The 13,749-nt window shown below is 38.3% G+C and overlaps 1 protein-coding gene across 13 annotated transcripts in view; it reads right to left on the reverse strand.

Annotated features, from left to right (window-relative positions):
- Window positions 1-13,749, reverse strand: part of TTLL5 (tubulin tyrosine ligase like 5) — a 278,632-nt gene that overhangs the window by 206,467 nt on the left and 58,416 nt on the right. For all 13 annotated transcript variants that reach the window (XM_012742399.2, XM_012742392.2, XM_076003842.1 and 10 more), the window contains 3 exons: window positions 13,086-13,187; window positions 10,950-11,041; window positions 10,086-10,193 (listed from right to left, as the gene is read on the reverse strand). In XM_012742399.2, the coding sequence (XP_012597853.2) occupies window positions 10,086-10,193; window positions 10,950-11,041; window positions 13,086-13,187 (302 nt within the window). The remainder of the gene's footprint in view (window positions 1-10,085; window positions 10,194-10,949; window positions 11,042-13,085; window positions 13,188-13,749) is intronic.

The following is a 13,749-nucleotide window of genomic DNA, read 5'->3' on the forward strand; positions in this document are numbered from 1 at the left end:
ACCCTGAACACAGAAAAATCTACTGAAGGCATCTCTCTAGGATCCTGCCATCAGATTTTCTTAGACCAGGATCTTGCTCTTGCAACCTAGGTCAAGAAGACATCTAAATGTAAAATGTATTTACTGTTTTCTCTCTATTACAGTTTCAATTTCCCTTTAAAGACAGAAAATGAAACACAATAGCTGAACACAGACAGAAAAAGAAAAGAGAAAGCCAGTGGTAGCAGAGCAGAAGTGTGACCACACACATTACTGCACCACTAATATTTAAAAAGGCAAGGAGTCTTCTTAAATATCAAATTGCCATGGCTTCTGGATTCTTGACTGATTCTCTTCCTTTACCTCCCCAACTATTGTAAGGAGCAAAGACAGACCCATGAGCAGGATTTCCTCCCAGGATGCCTGGTTTCATTTAACAAATTCAGGGATGGGAGGGTAATTTTGGGACCCTTCATATTATTATTGAGCCCCACTCTACAGAAATCACAATAGTGCAGTCCTTGGTGTACATATATGTCAAATATATCAGACTTTCAGAAGTCCCACTCACTCCCAAACATCTTATCCCATGTCCCTAAAATAAAAACGGCTTATACCTTTAACTCTAAGAGAAAAAGACTACCTTCCTTACTATTTGACTAGAGTTCACAGGCCAGAGCTCATACCCATAGAACACAACTAGGTATTTTCCAGAAATTAATTTTTATACAAATTTCCTTGCTTTAAGAAAGATTTTAGGTTGGGCACAATGGCTCACACCTGTAATCCTAGCACTCTGGGAGGCCGAGGCGGGAGGATCGCTCAAAGTCAGAAGTTTGAAACCAGCCTGAGCAAGAGTGAGATCCCGTCTCTACTAAAAATATATAGAAAAAATTATCCGGGCATGGTGGTGCATGCCTGTAGTCCCAGCTACTCAGGAGGCTGAGGCAGAAGGCTCGCTTGAGCCCAGGGGTTTGAGGTTGCTGTGAGCAAGGCTAACGCCATGGCACTCTAGCCCAGGAAACAGAGTAAGACCCTGTCTCAAAAAATAAAGATTTTATTTCTCCATCCTCTTAAAAAGCAGAAAATAATTCTAAAAAGATAGCTTCCAAAGACTCTTCTCCAGAACACAGGAAGTCTGACTTTATATGATGCAGTACCAAGAATCTTAGAATGGGAATCTGAAGACCTAGTTGTCCTCATGACTCTACACTATGGCACTTGGGGAAATCATTTCTCTCTCTCAGATTTCTTTAGCATCCTTTGATTTCCTTTAGCCTCTTTATTAATCACTGTTTGTTGTATGTGGATGCTCAGTAAACCTATATACTATTTATGCAGTATGGATTCAGGCAGACATGCATATTCTAAACCCTCTAGGGAAGTTTCCATGAATGAGCTAACTTTCATAGCAATTATCTGGGATTCTATTTACTTTGCAAAAATAATCACAAACAATACAAGAATTTGTGATGGATTCACCTTCATGTAACTATATAAAATTTCCATGTTATCTATACTATAAAATGTAAAGAAAAGGAAGCTCTTTCACCTACCTTCTTTCGGTAATGAATTCATAGCTTTTAAGGCTAGTACATTCTTCTGAATATCTGACATAATCTTCAGTAATCCCACAGAATATTCCCCCTTTAACCTGAGAAAAATCTTTTGCAATATAGCACTAAATAAGGGTATTTAAAAGGAAAAAATATAATTGCAAAGTCTACAAGTCCATGTTATCATTACACAAGAGGGAATACAATATCTGACTCAAGAAAAATAATATGTTACAAGCACAGGATTCAACTATTTTATATAGTTATTAATAATTATAAGTTATTAATATTATAATTATTAATAATAATAAGAGGAACAATGGTAAAAATAATGATATACATAGTGATTAGATTTGCAGAATCAGCCACAAATGAAAACAAAGTCAAATCAACTTAAGAATCAATAAGGCTGGGAGTGGTAGCTTCTGCCTATAATCCTAGCACTCTTGGAGGACAAGAAGGGAGGATCACTTGTGGCCAGGAGTTCAAGACCAGCCTGAAAGAGAAAGACACTCTATCCCTACAAAAAACAGAAAAATTAGCCAGGTGTGGTGAAACACGCCTGTAGTCCTAGCTATTCGAGAGGCTGAGGCAGGAGAATCCCTTGAGCCAGGAGTTCAAGGCTATAGTGAATTGTGATGAGGCCACTGCACTCCAGCCTGGGCAACAGAGTAAGATCCTATCTAAGAAAACAAAAAACAAAATAAGTAAGACCCACTATTTAAACACCTTGCATTAAGCAGCTACCACGTTTACTTAACCATTTTCCCAAATCAGAGGCAAATCCCAAGAATCTCAGTTGACAAGCTGAGAACCAATGTTCTGGGAAGTAAAAAAAAAAAAAAAAAATGACCTAGAGAAAAAACAGCCTTCACAGTGTTAAATTAATTTTCACTCAAAAGAATAAAACCTGTTAGTGCTTAATAATCTCCATGGAGAGTATGGCCAAACTAAACAAACAAACCTCAAATCTAACTTTATCTGTACATGTACCAGGCTGAGACCTACTACCATCGAAGAGTTGAGGAAGAAACACATATTGGTATGTGACAGCATTGTTAACATGGTGCAAAGCCCAGCTCATCTAAAAGGCTGGAATTAGGGGAGCAAAAATGGGCTGAAAAGATAGTTTTTGTATCAGGTTTCCCTCTTAGAAGAATCAACTCAGCTTAAGAAAGATAATTTGGGTCTTTGGAAGGCTGCTAGAGTCCTTATAACACTTTTAACTTATGATTGGTATTTTCTATGGACATTAAAGATTTTAAAAGGTAAGGTGTAGATTGTAGCAAGAATATTAAACTTCCTCACCCTTTAATGTTGTGTGTTTTAGCAGCAGTGTCTAGAATTTCAAATCTTCAGTATCCCAAAAGAGATATACCAGTGTTCCTGTCATTAATGGGTACAGGCAAGCTAGGCTTTTCTGGTTCTCACAGCTCCTCTTTCTTTGCTCGTCTGTGTTGTCTTCATCATGAGAAAAGAGCATGACTCAAGCAATCCTTCTGCCTCAGCCTCCCAAGTAGCTAGGACTATAGGCACAGTATACCACACCAGGCAAATGTTTCTATGTTTTATAGAGATGGGGTCTTGCTATGTTGCTCAGGCTGGTCTCAAACTCCTGGCCTTAAGTAATCTTCCTACCTCAGCCCCACAAAATGCTAGGATTACAGGCATGAGCCACTGTGTCCTGCCCTCTATTCTAGTTTGATGTATAATTTCTTAAGTGTACAATTTGATGAGCCTTGTTAACTGGATATCCCCATGTAACCCACACTCCTCTCAACCCACACAGTACATTTCCATCACCCCAAAGAGATCTCTCATGCCCCTTTCTCGTAAATACACCCACTCCAATCCCTGACAACCACTCGTCTTATTTCATTCAAAACTAAGAGACTAGTTGCGCCTATTCTGGCACTTCATTTAAATGGAATCATATAGTATATACTCTTTCAAGTGTGGCTGCTTTCATTTAGCATGTTTTTGAGGTTCACTCATTTATCACTTCTTTGTTTTAAGACAGATTTATTAAGGTACAGTTTATATATAATAAAATTCCCCCTTTTAAAATGTGCATTTTGATGAGTTTTGACAAACATATACAGTTGTTTAAACACCACAATCAAGAAATAAAACAATTTTATCACAAACATTCCTTTGTGCCCCTCTGCAATCTATCCCCATCCCCACACCCCAGCAACCACTGATCTGGTTTTTGCCTGTTTTCTGCCTTTTCCAGAAAAATCAAATAAATGGAATAAATACACAATGTAGCCTTTTGAGACTGGCTTCTTTCACTTAGCATTGAGCTGTTGAGATTTATCTATGTTGTTACAGGTATCAAGAATATAGTTCATTCCTTTTATTGATGAGTAGTATTCTATTATATGGACAGTCATCCATTCAATGGCTGATGGACATTTGGGTTGTCTCCAATTTTTGGTAATTATAAATAAAGCTGCTATAAACATTTGTGTACAAGTATTTGTGTGACCATATGGTTTCCTTTCTTCTGAGTAAATACCTGTGAGTGGAATTGCTGGGTCACATGTTAACCGTATATTATTACTGCATACCTCTTACCTCCTTGGTCATTTCCCTAGCACTATCCTTTCCCCACTGTAGTCCATTCTCCAAAGCCATCAGGATTACTTCTCCTACAAAAACAAATCTAATAGTCACAGAGACAGGCAGTCAATTGGCCCAGCAATAGACACTGATGTCAGCTTGGTTCCTGGAAGATTTTAAATTAGTCACTGCCTGTAATGTTGTACAGTATTCCCTTTGTTGTAATTCTGTCATCTCAAACATTGAGTCAAATCGTGAAGTTAAAGAAAAAAATATAATCCTATGCTCCCCTGCTCAAAAACCTCCAGTGGCTGGCTGTTGGCTACAGGATTAATTTAAACTTATTAGTTCTTTATTCTCTGGCCCTAATCTACCTCCATAACCTTATCTCCTATCCCCCCATTCTATGCTGGCAATATCTAGTCACACTTCTTACAATTTAAAAAAATGCTACATCCTGTCATGATACTGCATTTTACATATCCTATTCCCTCTATTAGGAATGGCTTTCCATGGCTCCCTGGGCATAGCTGGCAACTCTTGTGTATTCCAAGAGCACCTGAGTCACTCTACTACTTGTACTGTCATTTTATCATTTCATGTCTGCTCCTCTCCATCCATCATTTGAGGGCAGGGGCCCTGTCTCATTCATTGTTATATACCAACTAGCCTGAACCATAACTATCACATAGAAAACAATCAAGAAATATTAAAAAGGGGGGGGGAGAAAAAAAATTTTAAGTGAAAAACACTGCACAGTTTTTGAGAAAAACAAAATAATGTGCAGTTACTTCCTCCAAAATAACCCTGACCACAAGACTTTAAATATTTTTAATATTTAAAACAAAGACACCAATCACAAATAAAATAAGATAAATTCTTATTAATAATTTTACATAGTAAAGACATATTAATGAAAACCCTAATAGATAGCTTAGGAAGGGATGGGGGGGGAAGATTTGTTGAATAAAATAATAATCCATTCAAGGCCTAAGAGATTACTAAACATGTCACACCACTAATTTTGGATTGATCCACAAACCCTCCACAGAAATAAAGTCCCAGCTGAAGCTGTAGTCCCTGAGGCAATGGAAAGTACTGACACTAGCCAGAACTCACTGTCATTGAAATGATATTGTATAAAGGAAATTCTTTTCACCTTGGCTTTGGATTTGAGAAAAGCTAAGAGGGCAGTCTTTATATGGGGTCCAGAAGAAGAATTCTGGAAAAAAGCAAACCAAGTTCCCACAGGAAAATAAACTAAAAAAAAAACAACCCAGAGCCAATTTGTTAACTAGTCCAATAAATCAATATGGTATCTGGCTACCAGATGTAAAGGTAGATTTGGAAAGAGTATCTAGGCCTAGGTACTGTTAACTAGAGCAAAAAGTTTGTCTTTTTCAGGCCTGATCTGCTAGAAGGGTGATACCATTTTTCCTGAGATCTAGTTACAGGAGAACAGAGGGAGAATCCAGGATATGGGACATGCCAAAAATGGCCAGACTCATCAGGACTTGCCTTTATGTGGGTGGAGAAAAAGCCAGAGAGACGTGGCTCCCAAACTTGGCTTTGCCATTTATTAGCTGCATGACCTAGGACAACTTATTTAACCTTTCTGAAACTTTTTTCCTTCTCTATAAAACATGGATAGTATCAACAAAATTTGTTGAGGACTAACGGGAATAACCAATGTAACTAAACTAACTAAAAAATAACCAATGTTTGCTTGGTATACAGTAGGTACTTCCTACATATGTTCCTTCTATAGTAAACTTCTTTTTGCATTTAAACAGGAGCATGGAATAAATCAGAAAAGGAAATTATCTCAAAAAGTGAAAAGTTTGTTGACTTTTGTTATTTTTCTGTTGTTGGTCTAGTAGTTTATAGTGTTGGAGAATATATGCTGCCCACTTTTAGTCCTTCGACAATTATTTATGGACACCCTACCTATAAGAACCTCAGCTTACCCTGTGAAATGGTCAAGAATGGTAGCAATTGAAGGCCAAACCAGATTTCATTCAAACACAGAGACATACTGGGCATGGTTGGACCTGAGCAAAGATATCACTGGTTTCTGATCAGAACAAGGCCAGGCTGACCAGTTCTACAAGTGGCCCACAGCTTATCCACAGGATCCCAGGCAGGAGAGGACCAGAGTCATAGCCCATCACTTCGGCCATCCTCATAAACATAGATAAAACCACTGTCAGCATCTTTAAGGGACAGCTAACATCCTGTTGTTTTTGGCTGTTTTTCTTCAACTGGTCAAAAAAGCTGTTCTCATTGCCAGTTATCTCACAGTGCCAATTTCCTAAGTACATTTAAAGGGCTGCTGTTTAAGCATATTATTTCACATGCTACTATATCTTCACATCTTGGAAGACAGTAAAAATTAGATTGTCAAAATCTGTTTTCTGGGGGGAGGCATCACAAATTTTATAAATCAAGAGTTCTATGATCAAATGTTTTGCTTGCCAAAACCCATCTTCTGAAGGCCCATTTCTTCAAGTTGATTCACTTCCCTTTAAGTTCTTTCACTCACTAGCTCTAGAACCTGGGGCAAGGGTTAATTTCTCAGGGTCTCAATTTCCATATCTGGACTAGTTATTCTCTAAGATCCTTTCTAGATGTACAAACCTATGAAAAAGCATTAAATGGCTAAGTTTCAGGTAGTTTGTAAAGGTCCCCAAGTCTACACTTAAACACTAATAATACAATGCAGGTATATGTATATATCATTTCATGTAAAATCTGCTTTGAGAAGAACTGTTGATGGTAATGCACTGCTGAAACACTAACCTATGACTTGCACACAGCAGGAACTAGAAAAAATATTAAATGTATAAACAAACAAATGAATAGGAATATTGAAAATATCTAGAAATACAGCTGGATATTATAGGTAGTACGATAGGAAAGAAATCACAGGACAGAAATACTTAGATAATAATGGAATGCCCCAGGCACAAATCCATAAGATAGAAGGGCAGAAACAATAACCAAAATAATATAGTGAACCCCATTTTTGGACTACAAACTTCCCCTAAAGCCCTAAAGGCACCAATGCTCTGTTTAAGGCAAAATCTTCTGGGAAGCTCTAGATTCCTGTTTACTCTAAAATAAAAGAAAAAAAAAAAAAAGCTTATTCCTTGTAACTTAAATCCTTGGGGAGGTTAGGAGTCAGTGGGAGGCAAAGAGACTCACACAAATATACACGCATATACAAAATCATATCTGATGAGAGGAGGTTAATGAAGCAAACAAAATCCCAGGGCTCACAGGAAGTGGAATTAGAACCACAAAAGCCAAGAAGACAGTCAACAACTTAAAAAACTCCAGATGCACTCAGTTTATTAAAATTGAACACAAGTAGGGAGGGAGAAAGGAGACCCATGGCTGATAAAATGGACTTAGGGGGTATTTCACTGAATCAGAGAAATTCACTGCTTTCTTTCACATCAGAACATTCTATTGTCATTAAGTTCAATAAATTCCTAAGCTTCCAAAAGGCAATCAAGTTATAAAACAAAATAGAAAAGGAAACATTCAGAAAAGCTTTTATAATTAACTATTTAGAACAAAGATTTTTACACCAAGGGCTACCAGAAATTACCCTCATATAAGAGCCAAGTAGATGCAGAAAAGAAACTTTTAATTATTGTTTTAATCGAATAAGGTTTTAGAAGTTGGAGTTATGTTCCTAGTCCCCTCATCCCCGTCTTCAAACAATTTGCAGTAATCTAAGAGCTCTCAGTCCTTACCCAGATCCACTGGGAAACCTTCTGTCAGGCCACCAAAAGGCAACTAAACCAAGTACCAATCATTCATTCAACAAACATTTCTTGAACATGTTCTAAGAGCAAAAGATGCTGCCATGCATGGGAATGGTGAAATACTGTCCTCCAGGAGCTTCTAGTTCAGTAGAGGAGACAGAAACATAAATGGATTCCAGATGACATGCAGTTACTATTGCAGAGTTATGAACAGAGTGCTGAGGGTAGATAGAGGGTGAGGGAGGCTAACTCTGACAGGGAGAGTTAGGAAAATCATCATCAAAGAAGTGACACTTGATTTTAACTTTAAAGATGTCAGTAATCTAGTAGGTCAAGTAACATGAGAAAAACATTTCAAATGCAGTATAAAACAGGTGCAAATGCAATGGGTGAGAAAAGGACCTGGGAGGCCCAGGGATATGGTGAAAGGTATAGTTTGGCAAAATGGGGTGAGATGGGAAAGGGGAACACAGTGACCATTAAGAATTCAAGAAAATAAGCTCAGAGACTACTGGGGAAGTATGTGTATACACAAAACATAACAATGTAATAGGAAAAGAATATAATGAAACAAGTACAGAACAGCAAGAGAAAGCAGACACAACAGGGTACTTTGTTAGGCAAGACTTCCCAGAAGAGGCAATGTGGAGCTGAGTCTTAGAAAAGAAACAGGAGCATGCAAGGAAGACAGAAGGAGAGTTTTCTACCCAAACAGCAGAACTTATATAAGGACACAAAAGCAGAGGGCTCAGATGTAGAATATCATATAGATTATAACGTATGAGAGGGAAAATAGAATTCTAGGAAAGTCAATTGGGATTAAATCCTTAGAAGCCTTGAAAGTCATATCGAGTTTCCATTATACTATCCAAGCCTAAGGAGCCATTTAAGAATTTTAGAAGTCATGAACAGATACACATTTAGAAAGATATTACAATCTCTTCCTATATAATTTTAGGTACTGATTTATGTACCATATTCTATTTACAGATTCAACAATTCCCTTTGTTTACTGTACCTTAAGTACAGATTCGTTATGATTAATCATTAAAGAGATCAAGAATTATAATGTCTAATTATAAAAACAATAAAAAATGATTTTTATTGAGTATAAACTTAGGGGCCAGATACTGTGCCAAATGCTTTCTTTGCAGGCAGCATCTCATTTGATCTTCATGGTACTCTTAGGAGGTACATATCATCATTACTGCTGTTTTATAGTTGAGGAAATGGGATTCAAGTAAACTGCTGAAAATCACAAAACTAGGTAGGGGTGCAAATGAGTTTCAAATCAAATCTGTCAGGCTCTAAAGCCCCTATTCTTTATTTTCCTGTTATACTGCCTTCTAAGTAGGCCATGGCTCTTACATCCTTGCTATTTGTATTACCCCATGCCACGCTTTAATCATCCTCCCCATCAATGACCCTAGTGTGTTTTACTAAAAAGCCTAACACTTGCTGAAAGCCTGTGTTACTTCACCGACATTCACATAGGCAATCACTACCCAGCTCACATCCACGTGGAAAGCAAATGTACACAGCCACCCTCAGTGCCATAGTCACAGCTAGTGGGTCAGTAGGTGACAGGTTTCCTGACCCAGTGGTTGTGAACTGCTCATTATTCCTTCTCTGTGCAATCAGGGAGCTGGGGTGGACCAGAAAGGGAAGGGAAAAGGAAGAGAAAAAGGAGAAAGCAAAGAAGGAAGGGGAGAAGAGGAGGAGGAGGGGGAGAAACCCACTAGAAAGGAGACTAAAACAAAAAGGAGGAGTCATCGGAAAATGGGAGAAAGCACATACTGGTACCAGCCAGAGCTTCTTGGAAGAGTTCCAAGTCTGGCTGCCAAAGAGCTCTGGAATATATTTGTTAGAGCTGGATTCCTGTACAGTCCGTTTGCAGACTTTTTCTAACTGCACTCTGACAGAAAGAGCCACACTTTAGTTCCAATCCCTGCTTCCAATACAGAAAGCTAGCTACTCCTCAGGGGTAATTTCCAACTAAGCTCAATACTGGTCTCTTAGTAGGATCTTCATATGCTATACGAGCTTAGAATCGTAGCTTCATAGCTTTTATTTCTTAGAAAGAAATAAAAATGTATCACATAAGCTCTTTCTTACTCCTATAGAATCACTAAGTCTCTCTACCCCTGAATCTCACCGCAACTTCCCAGGACCCTCTTCACAAAACACGTTAAAACTTCTTGAGTCTCCTTACCAAAACAACTGCTGCGATGAGGAACAAAAGTTTTGCAGGCTGTAGCAATAGCTAGTTCAGCAGAGATTATAGTCTTAATGATCAGGTCTTCTACATGGGCCATCAATGCTGCAAAAAAAAATTAAAAATGAGGAAATAAATACTAAAATGCATGGATTAATAGGACTGGATTCTAGGTCACAATAAAAGCAGGTGTGCTCATTCAAAAAAGCCTCTATGTGGCAGTCTCCTGAATGTATGCTACTGGGGCAGGCATATCTGTGGACAGGCCAACACAGGCAAGGACACAGGTGCCAGGGGATACACCCAGGTAGCCTCCTATGACAAGAGAAAAGCAGAGAATGGAATAGGAGTCTTACTTCCCTCTTCATGCTTCCCCTATTACCCTTTCCCTTGTGAACTTCGAGAGTCTCTTCTGGGACACAGTTTTCCTTTCTGCTCAAGGCTCAGCAATAGTGTCCACTTTGATTCTAAGCCCTGTGCTCAAACTCTGCTCACTCTCCAACTCAGCCACATGAATGAGAGTGATTAACTCAGAAAAATCTGAACTTAGGGCCAATACAGAGCCAGGCAATTTATTATATAAAAAGCTGACAGTATCTTAGCAGTTAAACATTCAAGAAGGATAAATTCTCCAAGGATTAAAGGAAAAACTTATACCTTCCAAACTAGAAATAAGAAAAGGGATTTGGGGAGTCATGGAGAGCCTGTTTCCCAGTTGGTAAACTACAGGAAAAAGTAACACCAAGAACAATCATCTGATTGGATGTCTCAGCAACACTATCAGAGTTAGAATGATCCTGGCAAGAGACAATGATAAAGTTAAAGAAAAATAGTTAAGACAAAAAAAAGCTTGGTACTCACCAGTTGTGTCTCTGCCTTCTTGTTTCAGGTACCTAAGCATAGCACTCATGCTCCATTTATTCCCATAATCTTCCACTTCTGGATCATCACAACTAAAACAAATTCATGAATCAGGATCACATACACAACTAGGCCTGACTGTAGAAACAAGATTCTTTATAAACAGCCTTCTTGTTCTTTTAAGTCTTTAGAAAAGCATTCACTTTGCTGATGCCACTCACTCACTTTTTTTGATCCTTTTTGTCATGTATCCCTTTGTACCAATTTCTTCAATAGAAATGAAAATACATATAGTTTGCCTTATTGAAGAGATAGGGAAGAAGAAGGCAAATTATTCCTTAACCAAACAATGATGTATCAATCATGAAAGAGTGGAAATGTGTGGAAGAATGTAAAAAAATTTAAGAATGGTTACAATAATTAACAGAGAGAAAAGTTTGAGGATACAGACCTAGCCTTTGGGAGGTGAATGTCACATGAGTCCACAAAACCACTTCTGTTGCCATTTTTTTACTAGAACAGAGTTGGGAAGGGCTAGTGAGCTAATCTAGTGTAGCACTGTAATAAGCTAACCCAACACAGAATTGCTTTGGCAGCTGAAGCAAGTTCTCGCCTCTCTGATACCTTTTGAGGTATTGCTGAAGGGAAAACACAGTGGAGTGACAAGAAGAGTAAGGAGGCAGAATGGCAAATGGTGCAGCCTCCACAAAAGCTGGAAGAGTCCTGCAAACTGGAACTTGTGTTTTACAGATGCTGCCCTCATATTCACTCCCATTATTCCACTGTCCACCAATTGCATCTTTGCTCATCTTCCAAAGTGAAGGCATGATATCCTCAATCAATTCAAACACTGGTCACAGCATACAACACAGTGAAACCTATATAACTTCAGCAACTATTCCATCACTTCCAGATTCCTTCCTTTCTTTCTTTCCTTGGACCTGCTAGGCACCTATTTTTAGTCTAAGTAGAAAGTAGCTATTTGGGACTCTTTTTTACTTTTCCATTTTCTGGCAAAATTATTGGCATGAAAGAAAACAGAGCAAGAAGAATATTTCCACACAGCTGGGCTGGTACTCCCTTCCACTGAATCCTTTTCTGAGATGGCCTCATTTCTTTCTTTCTCTAATTTTTTTCCTTACTTTTTCCCCCCTGATCATACAAGTATTTATTTTAGAAACATTTAGAAAATATATAACAGCACAGAGAAGAAAATAAAAATCACACACCCATAATCCCACCCACTATAGGTAAGCACAGTTAACATTTTAGTATTACTTCTAATCTTTTTATTCTCTCGCCTCAGCAAAAATAAACAACTTTGTTAATAGATATCTGATATATTCAAGTGAGAAATTAAGTCATGTGTACAGTCTAATAACCTGCTTTCTCCCCCTAACAATATCCTTTTTATCTTTTTTTTTTTTTTAAGAGACAGGGTCTTGCTCTGTCACTCAGGCCAGAGTGCAGTGGCATGAGCATAGCTAACCCTAGCCTTGAACTCCTGGGCTCAAGTGATTCTCTGGTCTCAGCCTTCCAAGTAGCTAGGACTACAGGCGCATACCACCATGCCAGCTAATTTGTTTTTATTTTTTATTGATATGGGGTCTCACTATGTTGTCTAGGCTGGTCTCAAACTCCTGGCCACAAGCAATCCTACCACCTTGGCCTCCCAAAGTGCTGGGATTATAGGCATGAGCCACTGTGCGTGGCCCATCCTTTATTTCCTAAGGTTAAGTTCTTAGAAATGGAACTGCTGGGTCAAAGGGAATAAATATTTTTAAAGCTTTTGATATGTTTTGCCAAATGCTGAAAGGACCTCATTCTTGACTTCTAAAAAGTTCCATATGCCTATTAAATTTCCACCCCTAAGTCAAGTGAGGGAAGACAATAAGGAAGACAAAGCTTGTGAAGGCATATTTTGGTAGAGAAAGGTGACACTATACCAAGAAGAGCAATGGGGAGGCAGCAGCAGATACGTCTCAAAACTATTACATGACTCTGACAGCTTGCCGTGTATGTTACATGGACATAAAAGTAAAGCTAACCTTTGGTGCAACATGATAACTTTCCACCTCTACAACACCCCCACCTGAGAATGACTTCTCTGACTTCTGGCTCAGACACAGCCTGTACCTGACATAGTCTCCACTCTTCTTATTCACACTGTAGTTTGTCAGATGCATGAACTGGTTCCGAATGTTCTTGGCTCCTTGATCATATCGCACGGTTGCAAACCTGATAGAAACAACACAGGTTAAATGCCAGGAACAGATTTTTAAGGCAATAGAGGCTAGAACAGAGGATCAATGAGGTAACGATAATAAAAGAGGATGACATCATTATCTAACAAATACTGAGTGCCTACTAGGTGCCAACTCCCATGCTAAGTGTTTTATATATAATATCACATTTAATTCAATCCTTAAAGCAATCCTATGAAGTAGGTGATACTATATCTAATTTTTAAAATAAATGTGAAAACTAAATGTGACCTAGAAAGATTAAGTAACGTGCCCAAGATCATACTGACTCCAAAACCCATGCACTTAACCACAAGATGCTGCTTCTCTTATATAGAATGTTATACCAATAGGAAGAATGAAAATGGAAAATACAGCTATTCACAACCTTGAAATTGTATACAGAATGCTGTGAATGATGGGACTTTAGCTGAGAAATACCCACTGAGTACCCACACAGTGCCTAATACCATAGCATTCAATGAAAAAAAAATTAAGCAAAAAGAAAAAAATATACAGAGCATAGCAATAGAAAGACTTAAAGCTCGTACTCATAG

This window comes from Microcebus murinus, chromosome 6 (genome assembly GCF_040939455.1).
Source record: "Microcebus murinus isolate Inina chromosome 6, M.murinus_Inina_mat1.0, whole genome shotgun sequence".
Taxonomy (NCBI): Eukaryota; Metazoa; Chordata; class Mammalia; order Primates; family Cheirogaleidae; genus Microcebus; species Microcebus murinus.